This window comes from Molossus molossus, unplaced genomic scaffold (assembly GCF_014108415.1).
Source record: "Molossus molossus isolate mMolMol1 unplaced genomic scaffold, mMolMol1.p scaffold_m16_p_18, whole genome shotgun sequence".
Taxonomy (NCBI): Eukaryota; Metazoa; Chordata; class Mammalia; order Chiroptera; family Molossidae; genus Molossus; species Molossus molossus.
In genome coordinates, this window is record NW_023425353.1 from 15416319 (window position 1) to 15432208 (window position 15890).

The 15890-nt window shown below is 43.8% G+C and overlaps 2 protein-coding genes across 6 annotated transcripts; both read right to left on the bottom strand.

The window, feature by feature from the left end:
* Window positions 1–1076: 1076 nt before the first annotated feature.
* Window positions 1077–2068, bottom strand: HTD2 (hydroxyacyl-thioester dehydratase type 2). The gene has a single exon (XM_036267446.1). It carries the CDS (start codon window positions 2045–2047, stop codon window positions 1520–1522), a length of 528 nt encoding a protein of 175 aa, XP_036123339.1. The 5' UTR covers window positions 2048–2068; the 3' UTR covers window positions 1077–1519.
* On the bottom strand, window positions 1077–15402 carry RPP14 (ribonuclease P/MRP subunit p14). Of its 5 annotated transcripts, none has more exons than XM_036267452.1 (6): window positions 15360–15402; window positions 6859–6956; window positions 6674–6758; window positions 3139–3215; window positions 2661–2739; window positions 1077–2200 (listed from the first exon to the last, which is right to left on the bottom strand). In XM_036267452.1, exons 2-6 carry the CDS (start codon window positions 6933–6935, stop codon window positions 2144–2146), a joined length of 375 nt encoding a protein of 124 aa, XP_036123345.1. In that variant the 5' UTR covers window positions 6936–6956; window positions 15360–15402; the 3' UTR covers window positions 1077–2143. The 5 variants fall into 5 exon arrangements, with proteins under 5 accessions (XP_036123345.1, XP_036123344.1, XP_036123343.1 ...); XM_036267451.1 differs by lacking the exon at window positions 15360–15402 and adding an exon at window positions 14753–14830; XM_036267450.1 differs by lacking the exon at window positions 15360–15402 and adding an exon at window positions 10351–10415.
* Between the last annotated feature and the right edge of the window lie 488 nt (window positions 15403–15890).

Consider the following 15890-nt stretch of genomic DNA (forward strand, 5'->3'; position numbering starts at 1 on the left):
GTGCCCTATATTTTCAACATTATATCAAATTTTCAACATGTGTGTTTTACCTATCAGCAAGCCTTCTTCCGGTGGATCTGAACCTGTGAATGCTGCCCATTCTGAAATGCATGAGAAAAGCATCCTTGTTTCTCACGTTGATTTTGGTTATTTTCACCCCGGTCACAAATTAGATTATGGTACAATATTGAACAGGTTTAAAATACTCACTTTATGCACATCACTGCCCTCTAGTGACTAGAATAAATTCTTTCAAGTAAACCATTTAACTGATCCCCTTAATGTAAAAAGAATAAAATAAAAATCTAGTTACTAATCTACTAGCAGGAGAAAAAAACTTTTCCCAGAAAACGTGAGTTGATCCAACCAATTACACTTGATCTTACCTTCCTGATCAAAGCATCTAGCTGAGGTCAGAGTACCACCTAAAGCCACAGAGCACAGGTGGACCACGTGTGTGTTCCATTAGAGATTCTCGTCTTAGAAGGGTTAGCTATGGTGGGGGTGTCCAGTGAATACTAATATATTAGGCACATTTTCTCTTCAATGCTCCTAACTCTTAAGAAGTTGGCCTCCACAGTTTTTCTTAACTTTTATTTCTTATAACTTTTTTTTACAATAAGAATATATTATTTATATAAAGGGGGAACCCACAATATTTTTAAGGAAAGGATAAAATAATCTGGATTGCTAAAATAGAAACTTTGCACTCAAGATCTATTCCAGGTTTAGAATACCAAGAGATTGGTTGACATCCTGAAAGAATGGCCTGTTTACCTGTGGGCCAGTTAGTCCTCTAACCTCATTCACAGGGGAGAAAAAACAATAGTAATAGCTACTGTTTACAAGCCAGGCCTTGTGCTTTGCTATTTGTATCTATAATCTCCAACAAGCCTGTGTTGTAGCTGTTATCATCCCATTTTATAGATTAGACCAGGAGTTTACATAAGTGAGTCTAACACTTTCTCTGATAACAGGAAAACCATCTGATAGGTAAGTACCATTTTAAGGTTAAGAAAGGTACCATCTTGGCATAAATAGTAACAAAGTACAAAAAACTCTGACCGAGAAACTGCTGAAGAACAGTATCTAAGAATATTTACTGGTAAAAGATAGGTGTTCAAAGATGAGCTAAATTCTATTGTTACCTTCGATAATTGAATGCTAGCTAGCTATAAATTCAATGAGAAATTTATTCTATACAGATACAGGTAGGTTTGTGTTATCCAAATGCAAACCTAACTCTGAAATCCCAAAAGTAGGACCTTAAGTTAAATGATAACTTTCCTAATATATTTTTTTCAATTTTACAAACTTAGAGGATAAATAGTCACTTCTGTGTGAAGTATAAGGCCAAATTGGAAAGTGGACATGTGAACACCTCACTACCTGCTCCCATCCCCAACTATGGGCTACTGGGTCTGCTGGCCATTCCTTGTTGAGCAAAAATCCATTTTCCTCAGAGGCTCTTCAAAAACAGTCACATTGATGCCTAAACTTGCTTCTTGAAGCCCCTAGTTCAGGGCTTGGGAGCTTCTGGGACCATAACTTGAACCCAGCCTTCCATAACAGTCTTTTCACTCTCTCTTACCAAGCATGACACAGCAATGACAGCAATGCCCCGCTTCAGCCTTTTCACTTCTGCAGAAGCTACAACCACTTCTCCAACATATAAAGGGGCTGGAAATTTAATTTCCTGGGAAAGAAATACACAGCCTGGCCCTGGCATTTTAGTACCTAGGACAGCTGAAATAAGTCCATTGATCAGAACTCCATGTATAATTGTCTTTCCAAACTTGGTGTCTTTTGCAAAATCTTCATTTAAATGCAAAGGATTGACATCCCCCGTTAATTCTGAGAAGGCAACCACATCCTTCTGTGTGAAGGCCCTGCTGAGTTCAGCCCGGTCTCCAACTCGGATGTGCACATGCTGAAAGCGCTGCCTGCTTGGCACTGGCTGGTTCAGGCAGATTCTCCTCTGAAGCCCACCCCACCAAAGACGATGGCTGGAAACTACTGCGAACATCTTCAACATCCTCAATTGCATCAATAGGAGCTCTTGGCCTGCTTCAGTCTTCAAACGTTTGCTGGCAACAAAAAGTACTTTTGAGAGCAAAGATATGTTTCTGAAACTGAAGACTATTCAGTCCAATACTAGTTCCCTACTATTACCAGATAATGCAAGGAGAAAGGGAGAAACCTGTAAGACAAAGCAAAATGTTAACAAAGTATCAGGAGAAAATTACACTGAAACACAGGGCAATGTAGAAACATTCCTAGTTTATAGGATAAGCCAACCTGATGCAGTAACATTCTAACAAGCATCCTGAGAGGTAGCCTTCGATAAACAAGTGATCATGATTATCCCAGAAAGAGCATTCCAATACATAAGACACTAGGCATTATGCAATAAATGAAAAGTTAAGACTTCCCACAAGGTTCTAAGTTTTATCCCCAAACTCCTCCCATACCATCTAAAATTTAAGTGCTTTGTCTCATGTTCCCAGAAACAATGAAGTCCTGGATTTCCCCCTCCCCCACAAGCTGGATGATGCTAACCAAACTAGATTTATGCAAACACAAAAAATGGAACACATACTAAAAAGTAGTTTGATCCACCACTCAGCCTTGTTTGGAATGTGTGAGGGAATTTTCTTTACCTGAATCACTCTGAAAGCACATTTCTTGCCTTTATAGGATCCTAACAGGGTCAAAGAGCTCCACAATTTGACAAGACCACTGTAGAAAAATCAAGAAAGCATAAAGAAAGATGTGTCCCTGCAACATTTCCCTAGTACTTTTATTTGTGACTGTCCAAAAAAGCTAATTTAAATGCGAAAACTTTAAAGCATAATATATCATAGGCAGAGGCTAAAATGAACCTCAATTAGGAATGTTTCTAAAATATATATTTGAGTCTGCAACCGTGACCATCAGTTGGGAAACACTACGGCTATACGCAAATCACAAGGCACAAGCTCCTGCTAGACGAATGTTCATGTTCTCCTCAGTTTAAACTTCCAAAAGCTGCTAAGTTAACAATAATAAAGCTCTTCTTATTCTCAGAAAAGAGCATTTTTGCTCTATTTCCCCAGCCATCCTTCTGCTTCATTATACTAGAAATGTTGTTTGTTGTACCTGCTACATATTCTCAAGATGGCTGACAAGGTCTTCTCTTCATAGGTTAGGATGTCCAAGGGTAAGGCAGCATCCACCTAAGTATGAAATAATGGTGTTAGCAGACTATTATCATCATCAATCTTGAACTCTAATAACTAATCCTGACAATTGCTTTTCTCCTCCAAAAAAGCAGTATTTTATTGAATGATACTGGAGTAACGGGCCTGCTTATTTATAACTCTCCCCTGCCTGGAATGTTCTTCCTGTAATACTTCGCATTGTCAATGCCTCTTCACCCTTTAAGACTTCATTTATATTGTTCCTTACCTGATCCCCAAGATTAAGCTCAATACTTGCTATGCTCTCATACAGGACCCACATGTTTCCTCTTTCATAATACTCAGCATTCCTGCCATTAACTGCTCAAAACAGTTGTCTGTGAAACACAACCAAGACCATTAGTCCATGAGACAGAGGTCATGTGTTTGTTTATAGCTATATCCCTAGGAACCAGGTCTTATACCCAGCAGAGAAGATACAGATTTTTTTCCTTGAACTTTTAAAAAATCATTTTATTTTTTATTGAATTTATTGGGGTGACATTAGTTAATAAACTTATAATACAGGTTTCAGGTGTATAATTCTATAATACACTCTCTGTATATTGTATGTTTACCAACCCAAGTATTTTCTTAAACTTCCGATTTTCAAAAATTAGAGTCACAGGAGATTGCAAAGAAATGTACAGGAAGGTTCCATGCACCCTTCACCCAGCCTCGCCCAATGTTAACATCTTGTATAACTATAGTATGAGAGCAAAACCAGGAAACCGAAATTGCTCAGCCAGAGTTTATACAGATTTTACCAGTTTATACATGCACTCATATGTTTGCTTGTGTGTGTGCATATGCACAGTTCTATGCATTTTACCACAAAGGCAGTCTCACGTGACCACCACAATCAGGAGCTACACCACCACCACAGGCCCTCTCCTTTCACCCCCTTAAAGCCACACCTGAGCATTTATCCTAGAGAAATGAAACCATTGTTCCCCATATCCCTAACCCCAGGCAATCACTAATCTTTCTCCAGATTATATCATTATGTTATTTCAAGAGCATAATACAAATAAAATCACCTAGTATGTTCCACTTGGGACTGGCTTTTTCACTTAGCATAATTCTCTGGAGATTTGGTCAAGATATTGTATCAATTGTTTATTCCTTTTTATTATTGAGTATATTCCATTGTATGATAGTATTATAGTTTAACTGTTCACCCATTGAAGGACATCTGGCTTATTTCTACTTTGGGGTTCCTACTAATAAAGCTGCTATAAACATGCATATACGAGATTTTGTGGGAACATTGGTTTCATTTCTCTCGGATAAATACTCAAGTGTGCAACTGCTGGGTTATATGGTAGGTACATATTTAGTCTGTTTAAGAAACTGCTGGCACACTCTCCCTCCCAGGAGTACACCCATGCATTCTTCCCTTTCAGGTGTATATCTCCTAAATTCTAAGAGTGCCAAGACTTGCAACCAAGAGAGCAATGGGCAGCAGCGGTCTGTCCCAGGCTAACCCTTTGAACCTGTCTCCAAGGCCTCCTTTTCTCTGACTTTCCAGTGAGCCAAAGCAGCTGCCCCATTCTAGGCTCATTTCTTTCCTGTAACATTTCTAGAGAGCCAAAGCAGTCATGCCTAGGCTCTCTTGTTGCTTCTTCTATCCTAGGCCCTTCCTTGTTCCATTGCCCCAGCTTTAATAAAGGTATTCTCAAAATAAAAAAGAAACTGCCAAACTGTGTTCCAAAGTGGCTATACCATTTTACATTCCCACCACCAATGTATGAGTAATTCAGTTTATCCGCATCCTCACCAGCATTTAGTATTATCACTGGTTTTTATTTCAGTCATTCTGATAGGTATGTAGTGATATCTCATTGTGTTTTTTTAAAAATTGCTTTTAGAAACAGAGAAAAGGAGAGAGAGAGGGAGAGTGGAAAGGGGAGAGAGAGAGAAAAACATAGATTTGTTATTCCACTTATTTATGCGTTCATTGGTTGATTCTTGTATGTGCCCTGACCAGGACTCCAATTCGCAATCCTGGCGTATTGTAAAGACACTCTAAACAACTGAGCTACCTGATCAGGGCTTGTTGTGTTTTTATTGTGCATTTCCCTAATGGCTAATGATAAACATCTTTTCACTCATATGCTTCTTTGCCAACTGTATATCCTTTTGAGTGAAATGTCTATTCATGTCTTTTGCCCATTTTCTTAATTGTATTGTTTGGTCTTTTTAAATTTGTAAAATCCTTTGAGTTTTGAGAGTTCTTTTTACACTTTAGAAATTAGTCCTTTGTCAGGTACATGGTTTGCAAATATTTTCTCTCAGTCTATAATTTGTCTTTCCATCCTCTTAACTGGGTCTTTTGTGGAATAAAAGTTTTTAACTTTGACAAGATGCTTAGCAGATTTTGATTTCATAGAATATGAATCAAGAAATAACTTCCTGGCCCTTGCCATGTGGCTCCGATGGTTGAGCATCATCGCATGCAACAAAAGGTTGCCAGTTCAATTCCATCAGGGCACATGTCAGGGTTCCAGGCTCGATGCCCGGTGGGGGGCATGCAGGAGGCAGCCAATTGATGTTTTTCTCACACTGATATTTCTTTCTCTCTCCCTCTCCTTTCCCCTTTCTCTAAAATAAATAAAAACATAAAATAAAAGAATTAAAAGAAATTCCTGAAAATCATCTTAGTTCTCTCTCAAAACTACCTGTTTCAAGTGAATGCTAAAACAAGACTGTGCAAAGTGCTGGTCTGTGATAAGATATGAGCTACATCAGAAAGTGCATCAGCATTATCAGTAAGCACGCTGTTTAGTTCAACTCAGTCTTCTTCATAAGGAGGCTTTCTCAGTAAAGGAAGTGATGTGCTGATTTATATTCTATTGTGAGCCACAAAGCTTCAAAATGGGCAAAAGGACAGTTTGTAGGTTGTCAGTCTTGAGCACACTTTGAGTAGCACTGCACTAAAATCAGTCTGCTTCTGCCTGGCCAGTGTGGCTCCATGGTTGAGCCATGCACCAAGAGGTCACCAGTTTGATTCCAGGTCAGGGCACATGCCCAGGTTGTGAGCCAAACCCCTCTCCCTTCCTCTCTCTCTTAAAATCGATAAAGTAAAATATATATATTATTTTTAAAAATCTACTTCTGAAATTTCAAATATGGTTTTAAAGTTGTTTTTTTTTTAATTAATTAATTTAGTGAGAGAGCCAGACAGACAGAAACATCAATTTGTTTTTCCACTTATTGATGCATTCATTGATTGACTCCTGCATGTGACCCAACCAGGGATCAAACCCCAAACCTTGGTGTATGGGGATGACGCTCCAACCAACTAAGCTACCTAGCCAGGGCCTTAAAAATTTTGTTTTGGTCTTTTATTTATTTATTTTTGGTTTCAAAGTTTTAAAACGTTTGAAAAAGTGTTCTTTCAGTATTTATTACAAAGATCTTAGGAGTGTTCAATCTAGCAGGTGATTCCATACCTCCCCAAACAGGTCCTTCAGGGCTGAAATGAGCAGCTGTTTGAACTGTGCAACACTCAGTCCAAACCCATGATCTTGAAATTCTCTATAAAAAACATTGAAAAAAAAAAATACATTGTATTAAATTTCATGCTTCGGATTCATACAAAAATAATAAAAAATAGAACTTAGGAGACAGAACTTACAGGCAGACTTTCATGTAGTGGTACTCGGAGGGATTTTTGTAAACTATTCTTTCATATGTGGCAGCTGGGGCCGGCATCTTTTCCAGTGCTGATTACACCTACATTAAGAGTAGAGAGCCCTGGCCGGTTTGGTTCAGCGGTTAGAGCGTCGGCCTGCGGTCCTGAGAGACCCGGGTTCGGTTCCCGCTAAGGGCGCGTACCTCGGTTGCAGTTTGTCCCCGGCCCTGGTTGGTCGTGCGGGTGGCAGCCACTCGATGTGTTCCTTTCACATCGATGTTTCTCTCTCTCTCTCTGTTCCTCTCTCTCCCTCCCACTCTACCTGAACAAAAAAATGGAAAAATGTCCTCGGGTGAGGATAAAAAAAAAAAAAAAAAAAAAAAAAAAAAAAAAAAAGAGTAGAGAGGGCTTGAAGTTCGCGAGGTACATGCTGTTTTTCACTTTTTAAATGAGAATTTGACCTATTTGAATTTTTAAAAGAACTCCTAAGAACATTAACTCATCCAATTTTGATCAAACTAAGGTTACTTAGGCAGACACAAAGAAGTTTCTATATCTTATAATATGCCAGATACTGTCTTATTTAATTCTAATATAATCCCACCTAATATTTTTCCCTCCTGAGTACCCAGCTCTGTGCTAAATGCTTCACATGTCTTAGGTCGTAAATTCAAAATGATCCTATGAGGTAAAAGCTATTATTATTATTCCCATTTTTGAGAAGAGGACATCAAGGTTTGGCAAAAATAGGTAACAACTGCCCAAGGGCATACAGAGATTCTAACCACTTCTGAGTGCCATCAAGACCACTCTGGTGTGCCTCATAATTAAAAAAAACAAACAAAAAGAAGTAAAATCTGGTATCTGCAGGCACTCTTCTTGTTTAGTCAGTCAATGCAGAATATGAACAGGAGGAAGAGAGGAAGTAGGTAGTTCTGCTGTCCCCTCCCATGCTGGATGTGCAAATCCTCTCAGTCTGGAGGCTAGGTCGGCGCCGGTCTATTTGACAGGCCCATATTTAAATGAGCTTAAACAGCAAGGGGTTGAGAAGAGGAATTCCTGGAATGGGTACCCAATGCGATTTCTCACAGATCTGAAACTCTCAAGAATTCAAAACATGCTGATGTCCATGTACAGAATTCCTGTCCTTGGCTCCACTCCTCCCTCACTCTCCCTCTGGATAGCTCCTACTCATCCTTCAAATTTTAGCTTAGAGTTCACCTCTTCCCGGAGTTTCACCTCTTCAGGGAGGCCTTCTCTGACACCCTGTTCAAGTTAGGTTCCCTTGTTATGCAATCTCTTAACACTGTGCATTTAATACCTGGTTCCCCTACTAAAGGGACCAGGAAACTGAGGCCCAACCAAAGAAAGGGATTTATTGAAAGTCACAAAGCTATAGACCAGCATTATCCAAAACCTCTGTAGGTCCCGCTCAGTTCCAACCACCAGAGAAAATTAGTCAGGGTCAAGGAGCTACATCCAATTACCCATTTGACAAACATAAATATTTACTGTGTCCAGCACAGAGTAGGTATACAACACTTACTTAATACATGACTGGATGAACGATGCAAGTGTTAGGCCTCTATGTTCAAGAGTATCTTTGGTGTCAGGACTGCAGCAATGGTTATCTGGTGCTTCTTTCCCAATCACTACTCTCCCCTGACTAGAAAGGCAGGAACGCCCGGCCAGTATGGCTCAGTGGTTGAGCATCGACCCATGCACAAAGAGGTCACCGATTTGATTCCCAGTCAGGGCACATGCCCAGGTTGTGGACCAAATCCCCAGTGGGGGGCATGCAGGAGGCAGCCAGTCGATGTTCTCTCTCATCGATGTTCCTATCTCTCTCTTCCTCTCCCTTCCTTTCTCTCTAAAATCAATAAAAGAAAAAAAAAATTTTTTTTAAAGGGCAGGGAGAACAGAACCCTCAATTATTTAATTCACCGACTGGCACATGATAGGTGTTTTTAGGCATTCCTGACTGCCTGGATCAAGCTGGCTGCCTGAAGTAGAGGAACCAAACTGGGCCTGGGGCTTAGGGAGTATTCTGGAAATGAGTAGTGGTGATGATAGTTGTGAGGGTACTTAACGCCAATTAATGGTACAATAAAAAAAAAAAAAAAAAGCAGGACTTAAGAAGCAAGCATTGCCCTGGCCGGTTTGGCTCAGCGGTTAGAGCCTTGGCCCAAGGACCAGAGTCCTGGGTTTGGTTCCCACTAAGGACACATACCTCAGTTGCAGTTTGTCCCCAGCCCTGGTTGGGGTGGTGTGTGTGGCAACCCCTCGATGTGTCTCTCACATGGATGTTTCTCTCTCTCTCTTTCCCCCTCTCTCCCTCCCGCTCTAGCTGAAGATAAAATGTAAAAATATCCTCGGGTGAGGATAAAAAAAAATTATTAAAAAAAGAAGCAAGTGTTGAGCAGTCACCTCTGGCTGAACAGGCGGGAGCCTCCGGGTCATTGAAAATACTGCCCTCTAAAGGCTGTCCTGAGGTTTAAAAGGTCGATTCCTGGGAAACCCATATTCACCAGGCTAACAAAACTGTGAGCATTTCTGCAGTCATTGTCTTCATCACCTCTGAAGTTAGCCATCTCATTGCCTGCAAGGATGCTCTTTAACTCTTCTGTTAGTAATAGCCCTCCCTCCCCAAACTAGCCTCTACTGCAGCCAGAGTGAACTTTTAAACCTATTCAAGCCATGCCATTCCTCTGCTCAAAACCTTGCAACGGTTACCATGTCACTCAGTAAGTCAAAGTCCCCCATCTCCTGTCATTTCCCCTGCTCAACTCCTGCCACCGCACAGGCCTGTTAGCTCTTCACACACCAGTTCCCTCCCGGCTCTGGGCCTCGCTCCTAGCGTTTCCACGTGCGGGCATACTCTTCCTCCCGGTGGCCACGCGGCTCACTCCCTCGCCTCCTGATGGCTTTGCTCAAATCTCACCCCTCGACTTGGTCCAGTGACCATCTAGTACGGCAGCTCCCCAGGCCCGGGGCACCCGCTCCACTCTACTCACAGCACCGCCCACGTCGAGCATAACTACGTAATTCATTCAACTGTGTTCCCCCACCCCGCCCACCGAATGTGCACTCCACAGGACAGGATCTGCCCTGTTCGCCGCTTCCTAAGAACCTAAAACAGGGCCTCACTCAATGTTTAGTGTCTGAACTAAATCCGTGACTTCTTAAAAAGCACTTCTCTTCGACAAACAGCTGTGTATTCAGTGCCAGCCTGACGCGCGGCGCATGCGCCCTGCACACGTGGTCCCGCGCAGTCCCGCAGCCCCCGCCGCTTACCCCGGGGAGGTTCGCGGCGGGGCCTCGCCCACCGCCCGGCGCGCGTCCTCGGCCGAAGCCGAGAGGTGCCCGGTTCGCCGCGCGCCGCCCGCCGTCGCTCCCGCCTTGCGCAGGCGGCCTGCGTCGCACGTCCTGCGTCACCCGCGCGGCCGACCGAGCCCGCTCCCGGAAAGCCGGCGCTCTGCCGGGGGCTTCCGCTACCCGCTCTCCGCCCGCCCGGCCGGGCGCCTCCCTGACTCCTGGTCACAGCAGGATCCGCCCAAGGCCTGCCGCGCTCTGCAGAGGCCGGAGCCTGGGCCCAAGAAACTCCGGGGATGTTTATTTTTGGCTTTCGTCGGCCCACCCCCGCCCCGGATGTGACGGCAAGGAGCGGATGTGACGTCACTGCGCAGAGGCCTGAGGACCGAGGCGTGCACCCTGATCGGGATGAGACCCGCCGAGTGCCCTCTGGTGCCCACTTCGGAGAACGCCGCGCGTGCAGATGCCTGCGTCGGGTACGGGACTCGAGGCATGTTTATTCGGGCTTCGGAGTCATTCGTTTGTCCATGCACGCATTCATTGAACGCATGTATTGCTAGCAGCTCTTCTCCGAGCATCTCCTGTGTCCAGCGCTCCCCAAGGTCAGGACTCGCTGTTGGTGCCTCTGCGGCTCTCAGCACATTGTCTGTGCACTTACTCATTAGCTACTTGCTGAGCCCCTGTTATGTGCTGGGTACTGGGGACACGGTGAAAATCAAGAAGATACGGCTGCTGTTCTCAGGAAACATAGTGCTTGTATTTAAAAGTAACAGCTAATATTTATCAAGTGTAAGTTGATTCAGTTGCAGGCACTATGCAGAAAAACTTTACACATGTCATCTCATGGAACTCTCACACAATCCTAAGGTAGTTATCATTGTGACCAAACCCATTTTACAGAGGTGGAAACTGAGGCGGGAGAGGCTGTTACCTGCCCAAAATCACACAGTTATAAGTGGTGGAGCAGGCCATCAGAGATGGTGCCCTCCACACTGCACCTTATCATCATCAATTGTGTGGTAAGAGCCAGGGTGGACATGGGAAGAGGCTGGGGCTGCCAAATCTTGAGTGTAAACCCTCTGAGGATGGGACCTTGTCTGTGTTGGCTTACCACTGCATTCCATTGCTGGGCACTCCACGTATTTATTGAAAGCAGTGGTTTATAAATGAGTATGCTGATTTTGCCTGGGTTGGGTGCAGAGGGTTGCCTCGCACAGCTGAGCTTGAGCCAGGGGGCACCTTCTGTCTCATTTCCTTTCTCAAAATCCCATTGTCTGCTATTTCCTGAAGCTTTAGCCCTTGGCTGTGGCCATGTTCTCCAGTCCTGCGACTTCTGCTTCCCTTCCTTCACCTCTCAGAGGAGAAAGGACTTGTTCCAAACTCAAGAAAGGTAGAGGAAATCATCACAGACTCAGAGACACTGGCATTTTTCTCAAAAGAGCTTGGGCTTCAGAAGCTGCCAAAATTCACTTCAAATCCATCTTTGCCACTTATTCAGCTTCCTCATCTGCCACACAAAGAGATTAGTATCATCTCCTTCACACATGTGATGAAAAAATAGTTGTAAAGTATCTGGCACCCAGGGAAACACTCTGGAATGGGACAGAGTTCCCTAAACCAGCTGCCTGGCAAACCCATCCTGCCAGGCTGAAACCGAGAAAACCCAGAGTAATCATGTATTTTGTATTTCAAAGAATTGGATAATTTCCACTGCCTTGCAACAAACCCTGAAAATGAAGGGCCTTCCAAACTGCCTGAATTCTCTCAGTGCTTTCAGAGTTTGGGATAAAAGGGACACCTTTGAAGGATAAAAACAATAGTTGGTTGACTTAGGCTTATGGCATACTTTTCAAATGGTATAAAGGGATAAGCAATGAAGAGTAAGTCTCCCACACCTTCTCCTTGAGCAACCACTGGTATGAGTTCCTTAAGTGTCCTCCAGAAATGTGGTAAGGGGGCTGTCCCTTCTTAAAAGTATATCTTAATATTACTCCAAATAAAAATATATAACGCTCTCAGTCTTGATGAAAATTGTCCAGCATTACATTGGGTGGAGTCAGTTGGCTCAAGAGGGCCCATTCCAGACACTATATCTGACATTTCAGAGCAACATTTTGGGGCAGATCTGCTAGTATTTCACATTCCTGGAAGCTATGGCAGCCAAGAAAGTTGAGTTCACACTTCCTCCCCCTCTGCTGTCCGTCCAGCTCCCCTCCCTGTCTTATGAACTGGTGCCAAATGGATTTTGCTAAAGTTGAGGAGCATTCACAACTTGGAGGGAAAAAAGGCAAGAGAGAGGCCCAAGGAGGATGACAGTCCCTAACATTCACAACCACAATTCTTCATGGAAATCGTATCCACTTATGTCAGCAGATTGTGATGACAGGACAAAGGAAATGAAAATGACCAGAAGTTAAAAGCTTGTGCAGCTGTTTCCACTTGCCATCATCTGTTCTGGGATGTCACTGTTATGATTGCCTTTCCCAGATGAGGAAAAAGTAGCTCAAAGAGGATAAGTCATTGTCTAAGGTGATGAGAGGCCCCAGAACCTAAAATGCTGGAGCCACAGAACCAGCTCAGAAATGGTCCTATCCTGCTTAGTGCAATACTGCCTTGCTTTTCAGAGACAACAGGCCAAAATCACAAGTCATGCAGTTAGTTGTGCCATGCACAGAGGAGAGAACTTTGACCTCCAGCTGCACCTGGAACCAAAGCCCCTCCACCACACACACACACACTCACGCTCACACTCACGGAACCAAAGGACCTGGACATAAGCGGAACTTGAACACCAGAACACCGGAATCCAAGTGGGGGGCATGCAGGAGACAGCCAATTGATGTTCTCGCTCATATTTCTGTCTCCCTTTCTCTCTTTTTAAAATCAATAAAGGGGAAAAAATTAAAAAAAAAAAAAGAAGCCAAGGGTTTGTTGTCCAGGACAATCCAGTGTTGATGCCCCTTTACCATAAATGGCCAAGTTCCAAGTTTCTCCAGTTAAAACTTGCCCGCCAGTACTTCCCCTCTAACCCCTTAGAAACTCCTAACTTAGTCTAGTGAGCAAGATGGATTTGAGGCACTATTAGGTCTCCCATCTTCTTAATCAACAAACCTTTCCTTATTCTGAATCCTGACATCTTCAGTTTTGGCCTTTCGAAGCACTGGGCACATGAACTTTGGTCTGGTAAGACTTTGACGTAACCTTGAGCATTATTACCAAAACAGGAAGTTTTGAAAAGCAGCACTGCTTCTCAATCCCTAGAAGCCAAGCTGAGACAGGGATCTTTGTGGGAGTGATTCTGGGGGGAAAGCTCTCATGAAGGAGGAGGGAAGCAGGATGGGGCAAGGGGAGAAGTTAAACAAAGGTGTGGGTTCAGCTGAAGTCTAGCTTCAGCCTGATCCCATGGGAGCCTTGGGGCATAAACAATAGGAGAAAACGTCCAGCCTTGTAGGTAAGGGGGCCAAGCCTTCATATTCCCCTCAGTCAGTCACTGACTGCCAGTTTAGCAAGAAAAATATATATACAGGTTGCCCAGTTAAATTGGAGTTTCAATAAACAGTGATTAGGCTATCCTTATACTAAAAAAGTATTCACTGATCTGAAATGAAATTTAGCTGGGAATCCTGTATTTTATCTGGCAACCGTAGGGTGAGAGGAAGAGAATGAGGCACAACATCTCAGGCATCTCCTTTCATCTGAGGGAGGTTCTCTGGGGGAGGGGGGCAGCTGTGAACCCTCTGCGGCTAACACTTGTAACAGGTCAAGGTTGAGCGCACCAGTCAATAAAGGGGACATGGCAAGGACATCAGCAGCTCCCATTATGGACAGGGGCTCTGAGGGCAGCTCACCAGTTAATGGTAAAAAAGACCAGATGTGTGCCTAGAATGGTAAGTCCAAACCATCCCCATCAGCCAGGGGAGCAGCAGGACCCCTGGCACCTGGCCACTTCCCTGGCTGTGCTCTGAGGATGTTTCTACTGCAGTCATTCCCCTGCTTGTTTTGGGGCTGGAGCTGGAGACAGGCTATTTAATGTTGTCTCATCTGAAATGTGTTTACTTATTTATCTTTATTTATTTATTTACTTTTATTTATTTATTTTTTGGTACATGCCCCTAGCAGGAACTGAACCCGGGACTCTCTGATCCGCAGGCCAAAGCTCCAACTGCTGAGCCAAACCAGCCAGGGCTGAAATGTGTTTAAATAATGGAGGAGGCTTTCCTTAGAAACTTCTCCCTTAAAAAGGCCCCAGAACCCCAGGAAGGTAGAATTTGGGGAGGGGATAACCACCTGTACACTTAAGCAGCCTGTTTCTGAAGGGGCCCAAGATCCTTTCTTAAAAATCAGAGATCCTCTCCTAGGGATTCAGTGGGTTCCCTGCAAAGACATCTACACCCCACACCCCCACCTTCTCTGGAGGACTCTGCATCCCTATTACAGGAACCTGGGGGATTTGTGGGTTCTGACCTACAAGAGCCCCAAGATATAGAGGAAAGTAAAAAGGAGAAGCAAAGGGTGAGGTGGGCAATGATAATATCTAGCATGACCCCATTTATGTTAAAAAGCAACAACAACATCTTTGCCCCACCGGTGTGGCTTGGTTTGGTGTCATCCTTTCTGCACGAAAAGGTTGCTGCTTTGATTCCCTGTCAGGGCACCAGTCCTGGTTGCGGGCTTGATTCCCAGTAGGGGGCGTGCTGGAGGTGGCTGAGTGCATTGATGTTACACTCTCTCCCTCTCTCTCTAGAAAATCAATTAAAAATTATTTTTAAAAACACACTCATAAACCAACCATTTATTCATATGTATGTGTGTACTAGAAGGGATCCCAGGGGACTGATGGGGGAAGGGTGGGGTTGTTTGGAGTGAGGAAGACATGCTGACATTTTTCAGCATTTTAATTTATTTTATATTTTTATTCTTTATTGATTTTTAGAGAGAGAGTTAGAAATATCCATGAGAGAGAGCATTGATTGACCGCCACTGGGGATCTGGCCCACAACCTGGGCATGTGCCCTGACTGGGAATTGAGCCGGCGACCTCTTGGTGCATGGGTTGACGCTCATCCACTGAACCACACTGGCTGGGCAGCATTTTAATTTATTTTAAAGTGACAGCATCATTTTAATAATAAATAAAAATCAGGACTTGTCCCTTATGATCACAAGAGGGAGCTATGACCACACCTCTCCTACCTTGGAAGAACAGACTGTTCAAGATGCCACCTCAATGCCCTGGCCTGGTAGCTTAGTTGGTTAGAGTGTCGTCCCCTTAAGCCAGTGTTTCTGGTTTGATCTCCGGTCAACTAATGAATGCAGAAAAAAGGGGAAAAACAAATCGATGTTTCTCTCAAAATCAATTTAAAAAAATGTCACCTCAGTGGACAAAAAAGGGAAAGTAGGGGGTGATCTGACCATAAATTCCTAACTGGGCAGGTCCTGCTGGTTAGTCATGCACCAGGTCTTTTTTTTTATCCTCACCCAAGGACATTTTTTTATATTTTGTTCAGATAGCGTGGGAGGGAGAGAGAGAGAGAAACATCTATGTGAAAGGGACACATCGAGTGTTTGCCACCCACACAACCTAACCAGGGCCAGGGACAAACTGCAACCGAACCCGAGTCTCTCCAGACTGCAGGCTCTAACCTCTGAGCCAAACCGGCTAGGGCATGCCCCAGGTCTTTAGTGAAAGGTGTTTAAACAAGCCCTGTTCTTCTGCGTCTATGT